Source organism: Aquarana catesbeiana, linkage group LG03 (genome assembly GCF_042186555.1).
Source record: "Aquarana catesbeiana isolate 2022-GZ linkage group LG03, ASM4218655v1, whole genome shotgun sequence".
Lineage (NCBI taxonomy): Eukaryota > Metazoa > Chordata > Amphibia > Anura > Ranidae > Aquarana > Aquarana catesbeiana.
This window is the reverse complement of record NC_133326.1, coordinates 310,301,817-310,325,644: the sequence shown is the minus strand read 5'-3', so window position 1 is coordinate 310,325,644 and position 23,828 is coordinate 310,301,817. Positions and strand designations below refer to the sequence as shown.

Below are 23,828 nucleotides of genomic sequence, written 5' to 3'. Positions count from 1 at the left end.
CCTCCCCGGTGTCATGTGACTCGTTAGTGTTGCAAGATCTTAGGTGTGAATGAGGAGCAGGTGTGCTAAATTTTGTGTTATCACTCTCACTCTTTCATACTGGTCACTGGAAGTTCAACATTGCACCTTATGGCAAAAAACTCTCTGAGGATCTGAAAAAAATAGAATTGTTGCTCTACGTGAAGATGACCTAGGCCGGTGATGGCGAACCTTGGCACTCCAGATGTTTTGGAACTGCATTTCCCATGATGCTCAACTACACTGCATGAATGCATGAGCATCATGGGAAATGTAGTTCCAAAACATCTGGGGTGCCAAGGTTCGCCATCACTGGCCTAGGCTATAAGAAGATTGCCAAGACCCTGAAACTCTGCTGAAGCATGGTGGCCAAGACCATACAGCAGTTTAACAGGACAGGTTACACTCAGAACAGGCCTCACCATGGTCGACCAAAGAAGTTGAGTGCACTTGCTCAGCGTCATATTCAGAGGTTCTCTTTGGGAAATAGATGTATGAGTGCTGACAGCACTATTTTTTCACTTGATTGATTTTTTTTTTTTTTTTTTTGCACTGGATTATTGATCACTATTATACTGGTGGTATACTGTATACATTATAATTATACATATCATATTATACATTTTATACTCACTTGTATTATCATACTCACTTGTAGTATTTATCTGGCGCTGCACTCTTATTTTTATCTATAAGGATGATATTGCCTAGATACTAAATTAATAATAAAAAAAAAAAAAATTAAACAAATTTTATTTTTATTTTTTAAGCATATGAAAAGCCTGGCATATAAAAATCAATCCACAATAACATACATAATTAATATTATTTCAAAACAGAACATCATTATGTCAGTGGATGCTTCATAACCACTAGACGACTAGCCGCCGGAGTTATACTGCAGCAGGTTGGCTCTCCTGGCGTAAATCGCCATAGCTATACATCAGCCGCTTTAAGACCACAAGGGGGCGTGTGCTTGATGACAGAGCCGATGTGCGTGCCCTGCGGCAGCGATGTCCACCGGGCACCCGCGATTGCTCCTGAGAGAGACAGAATGGAGATCTGTCAATGTAAACAGACAGATCTCCGTTCTGTCAGGGGAGAGGAGACAGATTTGTTGTTCAAACTAACTATGAGCAGCTATATGTCTCCTCCTCCAGCCAGTCCCATCCCCCACAGTTAGAATCACTCCCTAGGACACACATTTAACTCCTTGATTGCCCCCTAGTGTTAACCTCTTCTCTGCCAATGACATTTATACTGTAATCAGTGGCTATTTTTAGCTCTGATCGCTGTATAAATGTCAATGGTCCCAAAAAAAGTGTCAAAAGTGTCTGATCTGTCTGCCGCAATGTCGCACTCCCAATAAAAATCGCAGATCGCCATCATTACTAGTAAAAAAAAAATAATAATAAAAATGCCATAAATATATCCCTTATTTTGTAGACGCTATAACTTTTGCGCAAACCAATCAATATACGCTTATTGTGATTTTTTTTTTTTACCAAAAATATGTAGAAGAATACATATCAGCCTAAACTGAGGAAGAAATTCGTTTTTTTTTATATTTTTGGGGGGGATATTTATAGCAAATAGTAAAAAATGGCCTGGTCATTAAGGGCTCAAATCCTTCTGGGGCTTAAGTGGATAAGGATGACACTACCAGGACATAAAACAAAAAAAGCTAGGCATATGAAAAGGGACCCAGAGCATGCATGGTTTACGGCTACAATCAAATCATGCATGGTTTATAAGCCCAACATGACGTGTGATGTGTTCCATTGCATGAAGTCATGCCAGGTTTCCCCTTTTGCATTTTTAATTCACCTGTGTTGGTTAATCATGTGACATTTGTATATACTATTTAAATGTTACTTATCTTGTTTTTTATCAGCCATAACTAAGGACTAACGTCCAAAACACGTAGGATGTTTTACAGCTCTGCACATGTATTTAATAGAGGAATACTATTTTGGATATCATCCTGAGTGCCGACCATCCCTTTTCTTATCCCAAGAGGGTTAAGGCAGTGTTGGAAATAAATGGTGGCCACACAAAATATTGACACTTTGGGCCCAATTTGGACATTTTCCCTTAGGGGGTGTACTCACTTTTGTTGCCAGCTTTAGACATTAATGGCTGTGTTGAGTATTTTGAGGGGGCAGCAAATTTACACTGTTATACAAGCTGTACACTCACTACTTTACATTGTAGCAAAGTGTAATTTCTTCAGTGTTGTCACATATATATATATTTGTAAAGCTTTGCGTAAATTGTCAGCTCTATATAAATACCTGTATTAAATATATAAATAATAAAAGAAAGTAATTGTACCTGCATGTGATAGTAGAATGCTTCTATACTTCACTTGTGGTATAAGCAATGATTTAGTAAATTAACCATTAACTGGTGCTTTGCACAAGGGAAGGAGAAATGTTAACATGAGATTATGAAGAAATATAATCTATTCAGGATGTCTATCATGTTTGCCAGGAATTTGTGCAGTGCTCCAAATAGTTGTATGGTTGTCAAAATCCACTCGAAAACCTAGCATGTGCATGGAAATTTGCTTGTTGTTAGTCTGATTGCCAGGATTCTCATTTTTGTGACCAAGCTGTGGCCTAAACAGTTTCTGTAATAGCATCTAAATGATATTTTAAAAAAACTTGATTACAATAAATGAAAATATGTAATTGTATTGTGTTTGTAAGTGCTCTAATAAAAGCCAAGCTGCAAGTGTCTTTTGTTCAGCCTTGGCGCAGAATACTTGTAGTAAAGCACTGTAATCAAAAATTGTAAATACAATATTATTACATTCACTTATTGTGATTTTTTTTCCAAAAAGGACACATACAGCAAAAAAAAAAAAAAAAAGACAAGACGCTCTATCCCTTACAATAAATGTCTGTACATACATTTTAAGCAGTAGAGTGTCTTGGTACATTGCAACTTTGCATAGTTTTCTAATTTTACTGGAATGTACCATTAAAGTTTTTTTTACCAATAAAATCTAAAGATCAATGTGCACTTAACTGATATTACACATAGATACGGCTTTGGCGTTATTGTACTGCATTCTTAAGTGACAGCAAGACCTTCAGCCTTTTTGTGGATACATTACTAAGGTCATCCATTCAGAAGTAAAAGTGCTCATAGAATACACTGTTTATGAGCAGATGAGTTACTTTGTTGGTTTTCACCCACAGTGGAAATTCTAGGCTCATTGATTAAAAAATGAAGGAGATGTATAAAGAGGACACATCTTCTTGTTGTTGCACAGAGTACTCACAGTTATGCCCCGTACACACGATCGGACATTCCGACAACAAAATCCATGGATTTTTTTCGACGGATGTTGGCTCAGACTTGTCTTGCATACACAAGGTCACACAAATCTTGTTGGAAATTCCGAACGTCAAGAACGTGTTGACGTATAACATGTATGACGAGCCGAAAAAAATGAAGCTCAATAGCCAGTGCGGCTCTTCTGCTTGATTCCGAGCATGCGTGGAACTTTGTGCGTCGGAATTGTGTACACACGATTGGAATTTACGACAACGGATTTTGTTGTCGGAAAATTTGAGAAACAGCTCTCAAATTTTGTGCGACGGAAATTCAGATGCAAAAGGCTCCCATCGAACATTTTCCATTGGAAAACCCGACCGTGTGTATGGGGCATTAGAGGTGTACATTCAAATTTATAGTGAATAACCTGTCTAACCAGTTAAGTCATTATTTTTAGTAAAGGGCTACAAAACCAACAATTTGTTTTCCCTTGCAGATGGTAGACAACTTAAGACACCTGTCTGTGTCCCACTGGATGTGATGGACACATTTTCTTGCTTCCGTGATAGTCTTCAGAAATCAAAATATTCAAGCAGAGCACTTAAACACAGCAGAAAACTACTGATGTTATTTCTTGCTTACAGCCAAGGTAAAATGAGTCAAACCTTTGCTTTTATTTGAAAAGCTTTTGATATAATTATAACTGCAACACACTAATAGTTGCTCATATTTGAAAATTTGTTTGCTTACATGGTAAACTTTACTTTAAAGGAAATGATACAGTATTTATAATGAGGACACAACAAATTTTTATTTTAAGGTTTGCACAAAAGTAATTTTTATGTAACTTTTACATTTTTTAACATTTAACTTTTTTTTGGTCTGCAAAGCTTTAGTGGGTAAATTTAATAAACAAAACAGTGGATTCCTTCCATAAGAATGTAAAAGAGTGCAGTCAGCATCTTTTCTCAATGACTATTAAAGGAAAGGCAAACACAGAATTACTGGTAGCTACATAAAGATTTTACTGAGTTTCATAAAACAGTATTGGGTTAGATTAGACCTATGAACTTGTTTTTAATAAGATGAGAGGAAATGTAAGGGACAAGCACTGTGCAAGCCTGCTAAGAATAGATCATTTAAAAATAATCCCCACCAGGTCTTGAATGCAAATCTAAAATGTGCCAGCATTTATCCTTATATAGCTGTGGTCATGGAGATCTAAAACCTGTTGTGCTCCATTATGCCAGCCCTGACTTGTGCATATATCTCCCACTTGCACCTCCAGAGCTCCAGCGCTGAACGCATGTGATTAAAATAATTTACCTTCAATGTGCAGCGCAAACAAAAGAAAAAAGTCAATTATAACCGACAAGTGCAAAGCCAGATATTAACTGGTCAAGGTACATCTGGATATACCCAATGTGCAAAAACACACTATACATCGATCAATGTACACTATATGTATGTGCTTCTAGTCATAGCACTAATGAAACAATAATTCATTTTTTGTGCAAATTTTCCTAAATACATAAATATGATAATAAACATTCAAGTGCATTAATTAGAACATATTATTATTGTACAATAAAATTATATAAATAGAACCAAGAATAAAAGTCCATGTGCAAGATTCATGTGAAGGATTTCCAGTTTTCAAATAAAATGGGTGAAGTGGCTACTCTGATTGTCCAGTTGTGTGAATAATGGATCCAGATAATGATATGTGGGACCCCACCAGTGCGCATCACCTTTATGTGAAGAGGAGGCTTACTGGAAAGTTATGACCCTCAAGTTATAGAGTGGTCATAAACCGCTTTATTTGAAGATGCCTTTTGGGTCTAACCTCATCCAAATGTACCCACACATCAGAACAGATGACATTTAAATCCTACTTCCAGATTTCTCCCCAAGAGCCGATTGTTTACAACAGCTTAAGCCTCCAGATCGTACATGCAAGCAATAAATAAACCTCCCATGGTGCAGTATTAATGGTTAAAGGCGATTTATTGAATAAAATTGCACTTACTCCACTTCAGAGGTAAAAAAGAGCATTATGTCATTACAAGCAAGATAATGACACATCCAAAATGGCCAACGTTCGGTGCACATGCATGTTGATGTATGTCCTCCCAACGTATTTCGTCATACATGACGTCATCAGGGGTTCAGGCTAAAAGAAAAGTTACCATCCAGCTAGATCATGAAGGTTGCCAACATCCCTAGCTCAATAGATAAAAAAATACCCCCAAGGAAGGATAGTGGGACTTTAACAGCAACAGGGTAATAAAAAGAAAACGATTTTATTAAATAGAAAAAATATACAAAACATCAACATTGATATATATATACTTAACAGTGAGGGTGCATATAATAGTAAGAAACTAAAAAAAGTATGCTGATATGCAATAGTAGAGATACTTGTGAGGTCTTCCACGAGGGCCTACGCGTTTCGGGACTGAGCAGAACGGCCCTTCATCAGGGGGAACTTGTGGGGAAGAATCACACTGTATAGTAGAATCCAGATTGAGAAAAAATATATATCAATACATTGTTGCATTTCATATGACAATTGCTTTACATCACAAAAGAACCATCAAGCATTGTGGTCACAATCAAAAGAAACAACCTACCTAAGCATATCAGTATTGAAATTTCATTGCCAAAATCTCAGCGGCGACTGAGTCCACACACACAACCAAAAGAGGAAGCCGGGGTGTATGGCTGGCCCCCCCCTTGTCCACACTGGTTTACCCGAGCGACACCAAACAGCAGAGCTTACCAGAGAAGATAATATCCCAGAAATAGGGCCAGAATCTCTAAAAGGAGTGTATATATATATATATATATATATATATATATATATATATATATATATATATATAGTAGCAGGAGCCCAAAACTGACAAGGAGAGAAACAAGAGAAAGTAGAAGGGACGAGGATGTGTGGTATAGTGTACCAGTGGGTAGCTCCCAATTAGTATGCTTCAAACGTTTGCCTTCACACCAGCAGAGTCTACAAATGAAGGGAGACAATGCTGTGTAAGCAAGCATTAATAAATATAATATATGCTAAGAGTGCTGAATTCCACTAGAAAAAAGGGGAACACTTACATAATAATCCAGAGCTCCTTCCTATTATACACCACACATAGTACACGTCCATTCATCCAGCATGCCGCCGTCTGGAACAATGACACTATATCACTGTCTGGAATGGCGTTTAAGAGGCTTCAGGAGGCGGAGGCGGACATGGCGCTGCATGACGTGCGGCGTCATCACGTCATTACACATCGACAGAGGAAGGAAGAAAAGAAAACACAGCTATGGGTGGTTGTGAGGCGACGCCGCGCTCTCTGCGGCGTCCCTACGTCAACACTCAACATGCCAGGAGGACGGGCAGGACTAGCAGAAGCTCCTCCCACAGATATGTGAAAGGAGACTGTGCGTCACAGGCAATCTCTTAGCAATAAAAGAGGCGTCATAACAATCGGCAAAGGGGTTCAGGCCGCACGTCCGTCACCATGCCTTTGTATAGGGAAGCTGTGAAAGGAAGATTGCCATTGATTGGCATTCCCCCCACATTATTATGCAAAAAGGTTGTTGCCAGGAAACCATCAGAAGCCATCCAGCAACCTCCCACCATAATACATCAATAAAGATGATAATTTACAGCCTTTTTAACTAACAATGCTGGACTAATCTAGTCAAGGCCCCCCAGAGGACAAAAAATATATAGTCATTCATAACTTACAATGCCAGGTTGAACCAGTCAAAGCTCCCTAGAGGACAAAAGATGTAAGACCATATACTTTGGCCCCCTGGATGTCAAAAAAGATCTATACATACTTAATAACTTAGCAAAATAAAATAAAAATCCCCAGAGAATATAACAATGCACTCCATGGTCTGAACCAAAAATATCTCAGCTGCTGAAAATCACTATAAATGTGGGTTCCTCACATCAAATATAATGATAAATAATATGTGTTGCGCTGCTGAAGAATGGTGCTAACAAATATATAATGCAATACTACTACAAAACATATAGTGAACTAAGCAAGTAAATATTTATCCTCCAGTTTATACCAGTGTAAATTAAAATCCAAGAAGCGCTGATAAATCCATCAAACGCAAAAATCACGATATTTCAATTGAATGTCCTACTGAGAAGTAAACCACACTCCCAGTGCTGAAAGGAGTAATAATAGCCACCACAAGCTAATGGTATTTAACAGAAGATTCTTCCCTTTACCAAATCTTGGTCCTGCTGGTGAGTGAACTCAAGACATCTAGTTCTATAATAATTGTTTGTTTCTACTGTGCTCCACCTCCAGTGATAAATAATGGACTCATAGCTTATTAATTGACCTATACGTTAAAATAGGTCAGACAGAGCCTTCTACCCTGTACTGGGAAACCACTCAGGATCCTTGATCTTTACCTTTACTTGACCTCCGGAAGAGTTACCCCCCTTAATGACCAGGGTTTTTTTTCGATACGGCACTGCGTTAATTTAACTGACAATTGTGTGGTCATGCAGCACTGTACCCAAATAAAACTTGTAATTTTTTTACCCACACATAGAGCTTTCTTTTGGTGGTATTTGATCACCACTGCATTTTTTTTTTTTTTTGCACTATAAACAAAAAAGACTAACCATTTCGAAAAAACAAAACAATATTTTTTACTTTCTGCTATAAAACATATCCAATAAAAAAAAATGAAATATCAAATTTCTTCAACAATTTAGGCCAATATGTATTATGCTACATGTTTTTGGTAATAAAAATGCCAATAAGCGAATATTTATTGACTTATGCGAACGTTATAAAGCTATGGTATATATTTGTGGAATTTTTTTTTTTATACTAGTAATGGCGGTGATCAGCGACTTTTAGCAGGACTGCGATATTGCGGTGACAATCAGACACTTTGCAGGAACCAGTGACATTAATACAGTGATCAGTGCTAAAAACATGCACAAAGTGTTAATCTAGAGCGATCAAAGGGTTAACTGTGTGCCTACTCAGTGTTTTTGTGTACTGTGTTAGGTGCTTTTACTAGGGGAAGTGATGTTTTTTTGTCCCTACTTTGCTGGAACACAAAATGTATCCCTTCCCGCCTGTCAGAATGGAGATCTGCCTTGTTTACATAGGCAGATCTCAGTTATGTGTCTTTCACCGACGATCGGTAGGTGCCGGAGGACATCCAGTGATTGACACCTGCAGATCGGCTTCTGCTGTGATTAATCACAACAGAAGCGGCCCTCCGGCAGCGCCTGTGCACCCCCTGCAGGCAGAAGTGCAGAATCATGTATGCATACATAATCATGCACAGGAGAGCCTCCCTGTAGCAGTAAATCTGCTATGGGGTGGACAGCAAGTGGTTAAACTCAACACTTGTCAAATTACCACTAGGTTCTGTGGATGTAAGCTCAACACCACAGAAAAACTCCCATAGTGTAGTAGGTTCAAACAATCTGACCATTTTATTAAATAAAATGCACTCACAGGATTAAAAATGTATATTGAACATAAAGTAAAATCCAGTGTACAATCACAGAGTACTTGCTGCTAATCCCCATCCTCTGATGTCACCTGGCTCCTCCCCACATGTAACTTATGATCTTTATTGATCTGTCGCAGAGGGAGATTACTGGATGACTTCCTGGCAACAACTTATTTGCATAATGTGGTGAGGGGGGGCGCAACCAATGCCGATCTTCCTTTCATAGCTTCCCTATATAAAGTTGTGGTGATGGACGTGCTCCCTGAACCTCTGATGACATCATGTATGATGAAATGCATTGGGAGGAGCCAGGGCATATGTCACTACTCATGCGTGCAGAACATCAGCCATTTTGGATGTGGGCATTATCTTGCTTGTAATGACAAAACACTGTTTTTACCTCTGAAATGGAGAAAGTGCAATTTTATTCAATATATTTTAAACATTGATACTGCACCATTTTTGGAGGTTTATTTATTTATTGCATTTACGATCTGGAGGCTTAAACTTTTGTAAACAATCGGCTCTTGGGAAGCAATCTGGAAGTAGCCAATGTGGAGCATTTGAATGTCATCTGTTGTGACGTGTGGGTAAATCTGAATGAGGTTGGACCCAAGGGGCATCTTCAAATAAAGTGGTTCATGACCACTCTATAACTTGAGGGTCATACCTTCTTGGTAAGTCTCCTCTTCACATAAGGGTGGTGTGCACTGGTGGGGTCCCACATATTATTTGGATCCATTATTCACACAACTGGACACTGAATACTATTTGGAGACTGGGATTCCTTCACATTAATTTTGCACATGGACTTTTATTCTTGGTTCTATTGAATGGATCAGGAGTACTCTGCTGTGGTGTGAATGCTGGTTTATATGGCAAGGCAGATCCCTCCAGGGGTAAGTAATAATAATAATACGTTATAATTGCTGCATTTGAATGTTTAATATCATATTTAGGACATTTTGCACAACAAATGAATTCACAAATTCATGTTTTATAAATGCTGTGACTAGAAGCTCATACATATAGTGTATATTGATCATTGTATACTGTGTTTTAGCACATTGGGTATATCCAGATGTACCTTGACCAGATAATATCTGGCTTTGCACCTGTCGGTTATATTTGACTTTTTTCTTTTGCTTGTGCTGCACATTGAAGAGTTATTCATTTTAAAATATCTGGTGTCAAGGTATTGTTCTGGCTGAAACATTTTATAAATTGCAAACTAGCTCATTTTTTTTCTTTTTTGTTTGTTTAATAAAATAGTTTTTAATTTGCTGTACTTGTATAGCATGTTAATTCAAAGTCAAACATATCCATAATGTATTAATGCCCATTTTTTTTTTTAACAAAATTATTATTTATAATAAAAATAAATTAAAAGAATACTAGTTTATATATTTTTAGCAGACTTTGGGGTCAATTTATTAAAACTGGAGAGTGCAAAATCTGATGCAGCTCTACATACGAACCAATCAGCTTAATTGAACAAGCTGAAGTTAGAAGTTGATTGGCTACCATGCAGAGCTGCACCAGATTTTACACCCTCCAGTTTTAGTAAATCAACTACTTTGTGTCCCAGCAAGATTAAAGAAATAAATTTGCCCTAGTTTATATTACAAAGTATACAATTCGTGTTTCATTCTATCTGTAAATGTTGTTTTAAATATATAATTTAAATGTGCAGAAAGTGCAGAATATGTCCTTTTTCCAGTCTTACCTAGTTTTATAAATGTCCCATTTTTTTTTGCACATGCAAATTTATATTACAGTGTTTCAGGCTAAGAAAATAATATTTAGCCAAATTGTGATGCTGAGACCTGTAGTCACTGAGCTCTCACTTTAATATAGGTCACTCATAAACTTTATAGTTCTTTCCATGGTAGCAAAAGGATGTAAGTGTTTTCTGTAATATAACATTTCTAAAAGACTGCAAGAGGTAACAGCCTCAGCAAAACAAGAAAAAAACCTGGGAACTATAAATTAACGGTTTACAAAGCCGCACTACAAAAATTATTCCTTTTGTGGGTATATATGTGGCAGAGCAGTACTGTAAAGATGTCAGATTTTTACTAACCGTTATTTTTTCTTGCTGATGGGCTATAAATTAAGTACCGTATATACTTGCGTATAAGCTGACCCCAATATAAGCCGAGGCACCTAATTTTACCACAAAAAACTGGGAAAACTTATTGACTCAAGTATAAGCCTAGGGTGAGAAATGCGCAGCTACTGTAAGTGGAAAAGAGGGTCAACAATGCCCATTTGCAGCCTCACTGTGCCCATTTGCATGCTTCACTGTGCCCGCTTGCAGCCATAGGTTCCGTGAACTTCAAACTCGGTAGTTAAGAGTTTCTAGATGCCCCCTAGCTGCAGCCAAAATTTGGGGTCTCTGGACCCAAAGGGTCCTGAAATGACATTGCTACAGATGGACACAGTTGACCCACTTTGGTGCCCCGTATCTCGGGGCCACTTGGTGCTAGGAACCCCAAATTTGGTGTGCAAACCCAGTGGAACAGTAGCACTACAACATATCCAAAGATGGGGTTCCTAGCTCCAAGTGGCCCCCGAGATAAGGGGTCCCAAATTTGGTTCGGAAAATGTCAAGCACTTTTCTGCAGCAGAGAATGACATTTTCCGAACCGATTATGGGTCCCCGTATCTCGGGGCCACTTGGTGCTAGGAACCCCAGCTTTGGATATGTTATAGTGCTAGTTCCACTGGGTTTGCACCCCAAATTTGGGGTGCAAACCCAGTGGAACAGTAGCACTACAACATATCCAAAGGTGGGGTTCCTAGCACCAAGTGACCCCGAGATACGGGGCCCCAAATTCGGTTCAGAAAATGTCATTCCCTGGTGCAGAAAAGTGCTTGACTCGAGTATAAGCTGAGGGGGGCATTTTCAGCACAAAAATGTGCTGAAAAACTCGGCTTATACTCGAGAATATATGGTAAATCATTGCATAACACCTATCAGTAGTGCCAGAATGGACTATCCAGATGAAACCTACAATTTGCCATATAAGGAGATAACACAGCTATTTAGAAAAGAACGTAGCATCATACACTATATTACCAAAAGTATTGGGACACCTGCCTTTACATGCATATGAACTTTAATGGCATCCCAGTCTTAGTGCAAAGGGTTCAATCAGTAGAACACCTTTGGGATAAATTAGAGCAGAAACTGCAAGCCAGACCATCTCGTCCACATCAGTGCCTGACCTCACCAATGCGCTTCTGGAGGAATGGTCAAACATTCCCATAGACACACTCCTAAACCTTGTGGACAGCCTTCCCAGAAGAGTTGAAGCTGTTATAGCTACAAAGGGTGGGCCAACTCAATATTGAACCCTACAGATTAAGACTGGGATGCCATTAAGTTCATGTGTGTGTAAAGGCAGGCATTCCAATACTTTTGGGAATATAGTGTATATACATAGAGCCATATCTAGAACATGCAGTAAAGTCAAAGTGTTCTATGAATCTCACAAAAAAAAAATGAAGCAAGAGGGTGCTGACTAGAGACATGACACTAAGACAGCCTACAAAAGTATGATTGCACCAGAATTGGGACAATCAGGAGACATAATTACAATTATTACAGCGAAGGCTTGATTATAAGCTATCTTTGCCAAGATTTGTTGATTATGCTGTTGCATGTAGCTTGCAAGCATATTTTGTATCTTTGTTTAGATAATTTGCACACAGTCTGAGAATTGGCATAATTGTATTTTGTTTTTAGACATTAATGTACAAGAAAGGCAGAGTGGTATGCACATCTCCTATGGAAAAGTTGGTTTCTCTGCGGGGGCATTACAAGCTCACCAGTCTGTCCCTCCAGACCTTTCAGAAGAAGAATTCCTCTCTGTGTATTCTATTGAAAACAAGCCAATCCCTTCTTCACAACTTTCAATTGTTATAACTTCCTATGACAAGACTATTGGTAAGACATTTATTCTCTGACTGATAATAAGCCGTGCTGTTAGATCAATTAATCTGTGGGTTGGGGATTAATGTCTTCCAGATCCAATAAGTAATGCAAAGCCAGACAGTGACAGGTAAATAGTCCCAAATATATCAAGTTAGTTTAATCTTCTGGCTGAGATGTAGAGGGAGGGGACAATCCGAGGGATAGATTAGTATGCACATGGGATTTTATAGTGTTACCATTCTTTGAACAATTCAGTTTCCCAACAAGAGCTGAATATTGTAAGCCCAGACACTGCTCCCTGTCGTAGTATGCCATGCACTTGCCAATACATCATTTATCTTTTACTGACATATCCATTTATTTGCAAATTTGTTTCCACACAAACAAATTATAGGTTAACCTAATAAGTAAAGGTCCTGTGAAAAAAAACACAGCCCATGCTAGCCAATGGATGTTGTGCCTATCATTGTACATTGTAGCTGGAGGTAATTCATACCTCAGTGGTTTTTATTTTTTATTTTTATGTATTTATTTATTTATTTTTTGGAGCACATATTCCAATAACAGCACACGATACACCTGTTGGCTAGCTTTTTTTGCTAGGGACAATAATTTCTACATCTTTTTTATCTAAGTAGGTCATGTTATTCATAAAGCTTTAACACAAAACTTAAAGGGGTTGTAAAGGTAAAAATTTTTTCACCTTAATGCATTATATATTTGCATATTTGCATTATATGCATTAAGGTGAAAAAACTTTTGACAATACCGCCGCCCCCAGCCCCCCCGTTTTACTTACCTGACACCTCGAATCTCCGCTGCTCGTTCTCGTCATCTCTATTGCAGCTCAGCCTGGTCGCTGATTGGCTGCAGTGGATGGATTGAAAGCAGCGCAGCCATTGGCTCGCGCTGCTGTCAATCACATCCGATGACGCGGCGCACCGGGGGGCGGGGCCGAGTGATACAGCGAGCGGCTATAGCCGCCGGCTGTATCACGGGAGCGCGCCCGCAACAACTAACCACCATGCGAGGGAGCTCGCATTAAGGTGGTTATTTCTTGCGGGGAGGAGCTGAAACAGCCGCCGAGGGACCCCAGAAGAGCAAGTTCGGGGCCACTCTGTGCAGAACGAGCTGCACAGTGAAGGTAAGTATGACATGTTAGTTATTTTTTAAAAAAAATAAAATTACCTTTACAACCCCTTTAAAGCTGAACTACAGCCTTCCTTTCAGCACAGTTACGGACTCATCTCCTGTACTAATATGACTTATGTTGAGTTCACTGCACACTGAGAGCTTTTCGTGGTATGCATTAGAAGGTGCAGCAAGCCATATAGCAGGGATATGCAATTAGCAGACCTCCAGCTGTTGCAAAAATCCCATGAGGCCACAAGCATGACACCTAGAAGCAGAGGCATGATGGAACTTGTAGTTTTGCAACAGCTGGAGGTCCGCTAATTGCATATCCCTGCCATATAGAATCTGCCTTATTTACTGGAGGATGTCCAGGATCATCTCATCTTTTGCTCTCCAGCCATAATGTTCACCCCCTTAATTTATTGGATTTTTGTTCTTCCAATCATGGAGACTCAGCATAACATGGGGTCATTACCTAGACTGGCCTGCATGCAAATGCAGTCTGCTTGGAACACCTACTTCTGTGACTGACATCCACGTATAAAGGCATTTAGATATTTGCATCACTCCTCTCAAGAGCCCACCCCAGCACAAATTAAATATCCTTACCCACAAAACGTCATTCTCCCCAGTAAGTCCCAAGCATCGGCACCAAACACACAACATGCTTACACAGCATTACCAGAGCCCAATGGTGTGAATCCAGTGTAAAGCCTAGTGTAGCTAAAATAAAAATCAGTACAAGGGATATAACCTACGGGCAGTAGGATGTGTCTCTTGAGCTGGTTCCTCTTCTGTTAGTAGAAATCCTCCCTAGTGAATGCCCCCATCTTCACCATCATAATCTTTTGATGGGGCGGAGGTTAACTAACTGACTTTCATAGGCTCTCATAAAGAGAGCCTGACTATGCCTGACCTTTCTGACTAGCTGCTCCATTCATAGAAGCTGCACTACAGTTTCTTTAAATGGGGGGCAGAGGTATCAATCACCCATCCATCCTTAGATCCTGTTTCATTCATTGAAACTGTAGTATGGCTTCTGTGGGTGGAAATGTCAACCATAGTCAGGATCTCTTGATGAAACCTCTGGCAGCCCATTAGCTGTACTAACCCCCATGCTAACTCTTACTGCACTGGAAGATTACCATGGGGGGGGGGGGGGGGGGGGGCATGGGCTGAGGAGGATTTCCACTAACCGAAAAAGCACAAAGGACACATCCTACTAGCTAAAAGTTATGTCTTTGTGCTAATTTTTCTATTTTTTTTTTGCTATTTATTTTAGCTACACTTGGGCTTTAAAGTGAATCTTTAAAACAAGTCCTTATTCATGGTGGTAGCTGTAGACACTGTGGATAAATTAAATGTTCAAATTCACAACAGAGGTACAACAATATCAGCTAATTTCTGTGGAGAGCAAGATCTTGGCATTCTGCGAACCTTCTAATGTAAACAAACACCATATGTTTCTAAGCTCTCAGAATCTGGCATTTTTGAGGGTAAATTAATTTACAGTACATGGAGCCAGAGAGGTTAGTGATAGCTTGTTTTAAAACTCCTTTACTGCTTGTTAAGACTATGTAAATACTTTAATGTCCATAGTCTGAGTACAAGTGCCCCTAACATCATGATACATTTAATCAGAGCTAATTGTTATGCAGCGTACACATGAGTGGACTTTTCGACCGGACTGGTCCGACGGACCAAGTCCAGCGGACAATCCGATTGTGTGTGGACTTCATCGGACCTTCAGCTGACTTTTCCAGTTGAAAATCTGACGGACTTTAGATTTGAAACATGCTTCAAATCTTTCCGACGGACTCGAGTTCAGTCGAAAAATATGCTCGTCTGTATGCTAGTCCAACGGACGAAAACCCACGCTAGGGCAGCTATTGGCTACTGGCTATCAACTTCCTTATTTTAGTTCGGTCATACGTCATCACGTACGAATCCGTCAGACTTTGGTGTGATCGTGTGTAGGCAAGTCCGTTCATTCAAAAGTCCGTCGGAAGTCCGTCAAAAATCTGACGAAAGTCCACCGGAATGGCCGTCGGACTTTTGTTGCCGAAAAGTCTGCTTGTGTGTACGCGGCCTTACTAGTGCTGAGTGTGGACTTTTAGTGGATCCCTGTTCATTCTGAAACAGGAGTAATTCAAATTTCCTATGTGCAATGTATAAAACCCTCTAAACCAAACTCAGTAAGGGCCTGTGTTAAAGAGCTTTTGTTTGCTTCAGATGGGTTTTGCATTCTCATACAAGTCTATGGGAATGCAAAGCAAACTTGAAGCAGGTCAAATCCGGATCAGAAGGAGATCATCTGCAGGTAGAAATTACCTGTCAATGAATTCTGAAGAATCTTAAACTGATATCAAACTTATGTCATCAACAAAAGCCCCAAACTCATCAACACAGGCCCTTACTCCGTTGATAGGCAATAAAAATCACAACTTTTGGTCTGGGTGCAGGAACTGTATGTGAAGTTTTGCTAGACTCCATGGCCAAATGAAACGTTTACATTCATTCTCAGAACTGTGTATTTTTTGTTTGCACAAAGTAGATATGACATTAATATTACATGTTCATAATTGTAATTAACTTTATAAAACAGAAATCCTCCATTCGGACAGACAACAGAGCCTTAAAGCACAAGCCCTCCACGAACTTGGCAATCTCTATCTGTATGCAGGGAATAAAAGGTAATATTTATTTAACTTATTGTCTCAGATATAGTATAGTATGCTTAACAAGGTTGGCTTAGTAAATAAAGAGGAGAGATTGCAAGTGACGACCAAGTAGGTTAATGTTTTCATTTTGAAACTTGTACCCACATAATTACTTTTTCAATCTTGTTGCTTTGGACTATAATTCCAAATTTACCCGCTCAAGGTTTTATGCCCTGGTTGCCTTGTGTGGTACTGCACAGCTGATGGTTGATTTGTACCAGTTGCGGCTGGTGCTCAATAATTGGGGTGGGCGGCAAACAAAATTGCCCCCCCCCGTGGTAGACGGATGGCAGCAACCCACGCGGGGGACGGATGGTGGCAATCATTGTCCCCCCGCGGGAGACGGACGGCGGCGATTAGGATGCCGATGCTGCTTCTTGCTCCAGGGAAGAGCTGGGGCCGTTGCTTCTCCTCACAGGCGAATAGGAAGTGGGTCCTCCTGAGACCCGATTGGCTGGGAGTTCTAAGACTCCCCGGCCAAATGGGTCTCAGGAGCCATTACTTGATTGGTCGGGAGGAGAATCAGGAAGGCAATAGCGAACATTATTACACTATTGTCACACGACTAGGTGGGCTCAGGGCACAATGCTCTGCGCCCTGAGCCCATCCTTTTTTGAAGCCAATTAGAGCCTTTAGGCTCTAATCATGTGCTTAAAAAAAAAAAACCCTATTGAAATCTATGCGTCTGGCACCCTGCATGTAGATTAGGGGCCCGGCGCATGGATTAAGCGGCGGGGCCCTTGCGCTCCTAATGGATGGGCCGCCACTGATTTATACTATTTTTTGTAATCTAATACAATGTGTTTGACAAGTCATTATTGAATACTTTGACATTTTCATGTAAAAACATAAGAAGATGAGGTCTAGTGTTAATAACCCCTAGCTATTTTTGGGTACTGTTTTTAAAGTGTATGTTACCCCAAATTTCGTATTCCTAATATGTGTCTGTTGTATCATGTGCTTGTATTAAAACATATCCTATTATTTTGCATTTCTTCCTTTATGTAAAATTCTCTAGTGATCCTGCCAGTTCCCCTGCTGCTCTATTAGATATTGACTGCACCAGGGCATGGAAGCCCAGCAATCCTAGAGTGGTTCGTTTTCTTCTTTGTATTCTACTTTTCAGCACAGCATGTCTGTCCTCCAGATTTATGCTAACACTCACTGGGAAATCAGTGTACTGCTGTTTCTCTGCCTCTTGCCGACACACCCCCTTCAGTCCCCACCCCCAGCTCTCTAAGCCCCCTATGCAGCTAATAACAGAGGTCATAAGATCACTTCTAAAATAAAAAAATAAAAAAAGATGTTTATAATACACTAAATGGGTTGTTTTAGGGGGTCACATATAGTTTATATATTTTCTTCAGCATGAGTTTGTTAGGTGTAATGAAATACTGTATGTGTTTTCAGTTTGCAAATATATATTTATATATATATATATATATATATATATATATATATATATATATATATATATATATATATATATATATCAGTATCTGACAAAAATGAGATATCACATTTTTGTAAATATTTTATTATATCTTTTCATGTGACAACACTGAAGAAATAACAGTTTAAATTTGCTGTCCCCTCAAAATAATTAAACACACAGCCATTAATGTCTTATGCCCCGTACACACGGTCGGATTTTCCGACGGAAAATGTGTGATAGGACCTTGTTGTCCGAAATTCCAACCGTGTGTAGGCTCCATCACACATTTTCCATCAGATTTTCCGACACACAAAGTTTGAGAGCAGGATATAAAATTTTCCGACAACAAAATCCGTTGTCGGAAATTCCGATCGTGTGTACACAAATCCGACGGACAAAGTGCCACGCATGCTCAGAATAAATAAAGGGATGAAAGCTATTGGCCACTGCCCCGTTTATAGTCCCGACGTACGTGTTTTATGTCACCGCGTTCAGAATGATCGGATTTTCCGACAACTTTGTGTGACCGTGTGTATGCAAGACAAGTTTGAGCCAACATCCGTCGGAAAAAATCCTAGGATTTTGTTGTCGGAATGTCCGAACAAAGTCCGACCGTGTGTACGGGGCATAAATCGCTGGAAACAAAAGTGAGTACACCCCTGACTGACAATGTCCAAATTTGGCCCAAAGTGTCAATATTTTGTGTGGCCATCGTTATTTTCCAGCACTGCCTTAACCTTCTTGGGCATGGAGTTCACCAGAGCTTCACAGGTTTCCACTGGAGTCCTCTTCCACTCCTCCGTAATGACATCACGGAGCTAGTGGATGTTAGATTCCTTGCGCTCCTCCACCTTCCGGTGGCAGTAGTCGTCTTGGAGGTGTGTTTAGGGTCGTTATCATGTTGGAATACTGCCCTGCAGCCCAGTCTCTGAAGGGAGAGGATCATGCTCTGCTTCAGTATGTCACAGTACAGGTTGGTATTCATGGTTACCTCAATTCACTGTAGCTCCCCAGTGCCGGCAGCACTCATGCAGCCCCAGAACATGACACTCCCACCACCATGCTTGACTGTAGGCAAGACACACTTGTCTTTGTACTCCTCACCTGGTTGCCACCACACACGCTTGACACCATCTGAACTAAATAAGTTTATCTTGGTTCCAGTAATCCATGTCCTTAGTCTGCTTGCCTTCAGCAAACTGTTTGCGGGCTTTCTTGTGCATCATCTTTAGAAGAGGCTTCCTTCTGGGTTTACAGCCATGCAGACCAGTTTGATGTAGTGTGCGGCGTATGGTCTGAGCACTGACAGGCTGACCCCCCACCCCTTCAACCTCTGCAGCAGTGCTTGCAGCACTCATACGTCTATTTCCCAAAGACAACCTCTTGATATGACGCTGAGCACTTGCACTTAACCTCTTTGGTCGACCGTGGCGAGGCCTGTTCTGAGTGGAACCTGCCCTGTTAAACCGCTGTATGGTCTTGGCCACCGTGCTGCAGCTCAGTTTCAGAGTATTGACAATCTTCTTATAGCCTAGGCCGTCTTTATGTAGAGCACCAATTCTTTTTTTCAGATCCTCAGAGAGTTCTTTGCCATGAGGTGCCATGTTGAACTTCCAGTGACCAGTATGAAAGAGTGAGAGTGATACCGGGGAGGAAAAATGGCTAATTGGGCCCAATTTGGACATTTTCACTTAGGGGTGTATTCACTTTTGTTGCCAGCAGTTTACACATCAATAGCTGTGTGTTGAGTTATTTTGAGGGGACAGCAAATGTACACTGTTATACAAGCTGTACACTCACTACTTTACATTGTAGCAAAGTGTCATTTCTTCAGTGCTGTCACATGAAAAGATATAATAAAATATTTACAAAAATGTGCGGGGTGTACTCACTTTTGTGAGATACTGTGTGTGTGTGTGTGTGTGTGTGTGTGTGTGTGTGTGTGTGTGTATATATATATATATAACTATAACTATATGTGTATGTTTGTGAGTGCTCATTGTATGCTAAAATTTTTCTATGCTAGCAAGTGGAAAATAAATTATATGTGTATCTCTTTAAATAAAGCAATGGTCGTATTTGGTCGTATCTAATGCTAATAGAATATTTTATGAACAAGTACAGGAGCAGATACAGTGGAAAAGCAACATGAACAGAGGTAGCAGCCACTACCAGACCTCTGTTATTTGGGGGGGGGGGGGGGGGGTCATAGCTTTCATCCAAGCTTAGATGTCTCCCCATCAATATTACACTGATCAAGTAAACAACATAATGAATCGTGTGTCAGTTACATAAGGCTTCCAGACTCATAGGTTTGTAATATTTTCTGACCAATTTGTGAGCATGGTAGGCATTTTTAATAGTGAAGAAATAACAGGGTCATGATCTATATTTTGTAGATGCCATTTTCTGGTCATAATATTCTGACAGGATTCAGTCAGCAGAGAGAGTGACCGTGAATGATTGCAAAGCTGTAGTTGCAACACGGCAGGGGTGTCAGACCACTTCATTCAGACCACTGTTTTTACGCAGCATGCAGTCTTTAGCTGTAGCCTCTTGCTAAGCATGGGAATATCTTTCTGTAGCTGGAAGAAGCTGTAAAAACAACAATAACTGTAAAATATTAGACATGTTATGTTTGGAGGTACCCTGGCTTTATTGGTAACTTTTTTACACTACAAGTGGGCTTTAATAACGTATAAATTAATGATATACAGAGGAGTGCAGCGCATATCAGGGCTCAATAAAACATAACAAATGTGATAAAAAGTCCATATAAATCCAAAGGAAGAGCAGAAGGTGGACAGTCCCAGCAGACAAAGATTCCACGTGAGAAAATTTCAATGCAAGACTGACTTTCCCTCCACCTCCAGAGCACTCACTTCGCTCACCTCTAAGTGTGGACCACTGAACTAACAGATGGTCAACAACGCATGTTCCATACAGGTAAAACTTCCAGGTAGGGTCCAGGTCCACCGACCGATATCCCAAGGGATAAGTATGGTAAGAGAAAAGCAAATCTAAGTGCTCACTGGTGACGTTTTCTTACAAGGCTTTATTGATTTAACAATGGCTACTCACAAGGGCTTCAATATACAGCGCATATCAGAGCAGACACTGAGGGTATGGAATTCCAGGATGGCAGCGGGTGATGTTAGGACGGGGCTCCTCCCCCGTACGCGTTACATTCACAAGAACTTTGTCAGAGGGATTGAGCTAACCAGCGTCACCCGTCTTCTTATAAGCAAACTAATCGTCATGGAAACATGACGCAAATGGAGGCAACTATTCGGATCCAAGTGCGTATAGGACACTGATCATTTATTGTTTGCCAAAAATTCACAAGGATGCACAGTCCCCCTCTGGGAGACCCATTGTGAATGGCATTGAATCTGTGTCCTCACGCATATCAACATCCCACACCATAATCAGATCATCAATGTAGTGTTTATAGCATACTAACTGGCCTGGACGATTGTGGAAAATAGACTCCTCCTCCCACAGGGCCATGAATAATTTTGCCACACTGGGGGCGAACTTGGCCTCCATGGCTACGCCCATAACTTGGAGAAAAAACTGTCTAGCATACCAAAAGTAGTTTTTGGTGAGGCAGATTCTAAACACTAGAGAAGGAATTTCTTACAGTAGGGACAGAAAGTATTCAGATCCCCTTAAATTTTTCACTCTTTGTTATATTGCAGCCATTTACTAAAATCATTTAAGTTCATTTTTTTCCTCATTAGTGTACACCCCCCCCCCCCACAGCACCCCATATTGACAGAAAAACACAGAACTGTTGACATCACATGGCCCTAAGTATTCAGACCCTTTGCTCAGTATTTAGTAGAAGCACCCTTTTAATCTAATACAGCCATAAGTCTTTTTGGGAAAGATGCAACAAGTTTTTCACACCTGGATTTTGGGCTCCTCTGCCATTCCTCCTTGCAGATCCTCTCCAGTTCTGTCAGGTTGGATGGTAAACGTTGGTGGACAGCCATTTTTAGGTCTCTCCAGAGATGCTCAATTGGATTTAAGTCAGGGCTCTGGCTGGGCCTATGCTGCATAGTGATTTCAGTAGGGTGGGTAAGCTTTGAGAGAAGGCTTGGTAGTTTAGGTCAATCAGTCATTTTGGGTTGGGGGCAATCTGAATTCCCAAGTATGGGATAGATGTGCTCGCCCACGTAGGGTATGTTGGATTTCAGCCGGGCAGCCATTTGGGGCAGGAGATGTATGGGGAGGACTACAGATTTAATGGTATTAAGTTTGTAATAAGATACAGAGATAAATTGGTGGAGGGTGTCTTGTATTGCCTGTAGGGACTGGAGGGGGTTAGTGACCATCAAAACCTGAAAATAGGCAAATTTTGTGGTCCATGCTGTTGCAGGGAATGCCTGATATTTGTGGATCGGATCTTATTTTAGAGGCCAAAGGTTCCATCAGTAGGGCAACGATAGGTGGGGAGAGGAGGCACCCCTGTCATGTACCATTAGAGATCTCAAAAGAGGTGGATAGAGTCCCTCCGGTGAGTATTGTAGCTGATGGATTGGAGTATAAGGACAGGATTACATCTTGGAACCACCCTGTAATACCAAATTTAGTTAGCACCGCTTGGAGGAATGTCCAGTGGATTCTATCAAATGTCTTCTCTGCATCAAGGGATAGTAGCAGAGAAGGTATTTGAGTATGTGCAGCATGGTGAATGAGGTTAAGCACCCTTCTGGTTGCATCTGGGGCCTGCCTACCCGGGACGAACCCAACCTGGTCAGAGTGTACCAGCTCAGGGAGGAACACCATCAGTCTGCTGGCAATAACTTTAGCGAGTAGCTTGATGTCAGTGTTTAAAATAGATATTGTCCTATAGTTAGAGGCAACAGAGTTATCTTTCCCCGGCTTTGGGATGTTGGATATGATAGAGCGTAACATATCTGTAGGCAAGGAGCCCGAGAAGCCAGCAGCATTGAAGAGGTTCCATTCGTTTAGGGACTAAGATGTCGGCAATTTTTTTGTAAAATATATTGGTGAAGCCATCCTCTCCTGGGGACCTATGCAGAGGGAGAGCCTTAATTGCTCTGAGGACTTCAGCAATAGTGAACAGTTTAGAGATACATTTGCATTGGGTCTCTGAAATTGTGGGTAAATTGAATGGGGCTAAAAAGCTACGAATTTACTCTGCAGTTGGTTGGAGAGTGAGAGGGTCCTTTTTGAGATTATATAGGGATGCGTAAGAGTCACTAAAAGCATTAGCAATTTCTTGAGGGTTGGTTAAAAGTTGCTTTGAATTAGGGTGGTGGAGGGAAAGAATTTTGGATTTTGTACAATGGGCCTTAACTTGTTTTACCAAACGGGACCCAGCTCTATTGCCTAATGCATAAAAATTGGCTTTGGAGAATTTGAAGTTATTTTCAAATTTATGGAGCAGGAGGGTGTATAATTTATGTCTTAGCTCTAGGAGTTTGGTGGCTTGCGTGTGAGAGGATTTGTTTAATTTTTCTATACAGGCTATTTGGGACATAACCTCGTCAATCAGCTGGGTCCTCTGGTGTCTCCCTCTTTTACTCAGCTTTATGAAAATTCCTCAGGGGTAAGCTTTGTAAGTTGACCAGAGCATAAATTTGTCAGTATCGGGCAGTTAAGTTCAAAGAAAGATTGGTGCTCGGTCTCTATTTCCCGTTGGACTTTAGGGTCTTCTAACAAAGAGGGGTCTAGCCTCCATAGTCTCGGTGGTCCAGGTCATAGGTCGCCTAGAGTGATTGAAATAGGGGAATGATCTGACCATGAAATGAGA

The 23,828-nt window shown here is 40.5% G+C and overlaps 1 protein-coding gene across 3 annotated transcripts in view; it reads left to right on the top strand.

The window, feature by feature from the left end:
• CFAP54 (cilia and flagella associated protein 54) overlaps positions 1-23,828 on the top strand; it is a 545,361-nt gene that overhangs the window by 345,598 nt on the left and 175,935 nt on the right. For all 3 annotated transcript variants that reach the window (XM_073620268.1, XM_073620266.1, XM_073620265.1), the window contains exons 41-43: positions 3,800-3,952; positions 12,566-12,766; positions 16,494-16,581. In XM_073620268.1, the coding sequence (XP_073476369.1) occupies positions 3,800-3,952; positions 12,566-12,766; positions 16,494-16,581 (442 nt within the window). The remainder of the gene's footprint in view (positions 1-3,799; positions 3,953-12,565; positions 12,767-16,493; positions 16,582-23,828) is intronic.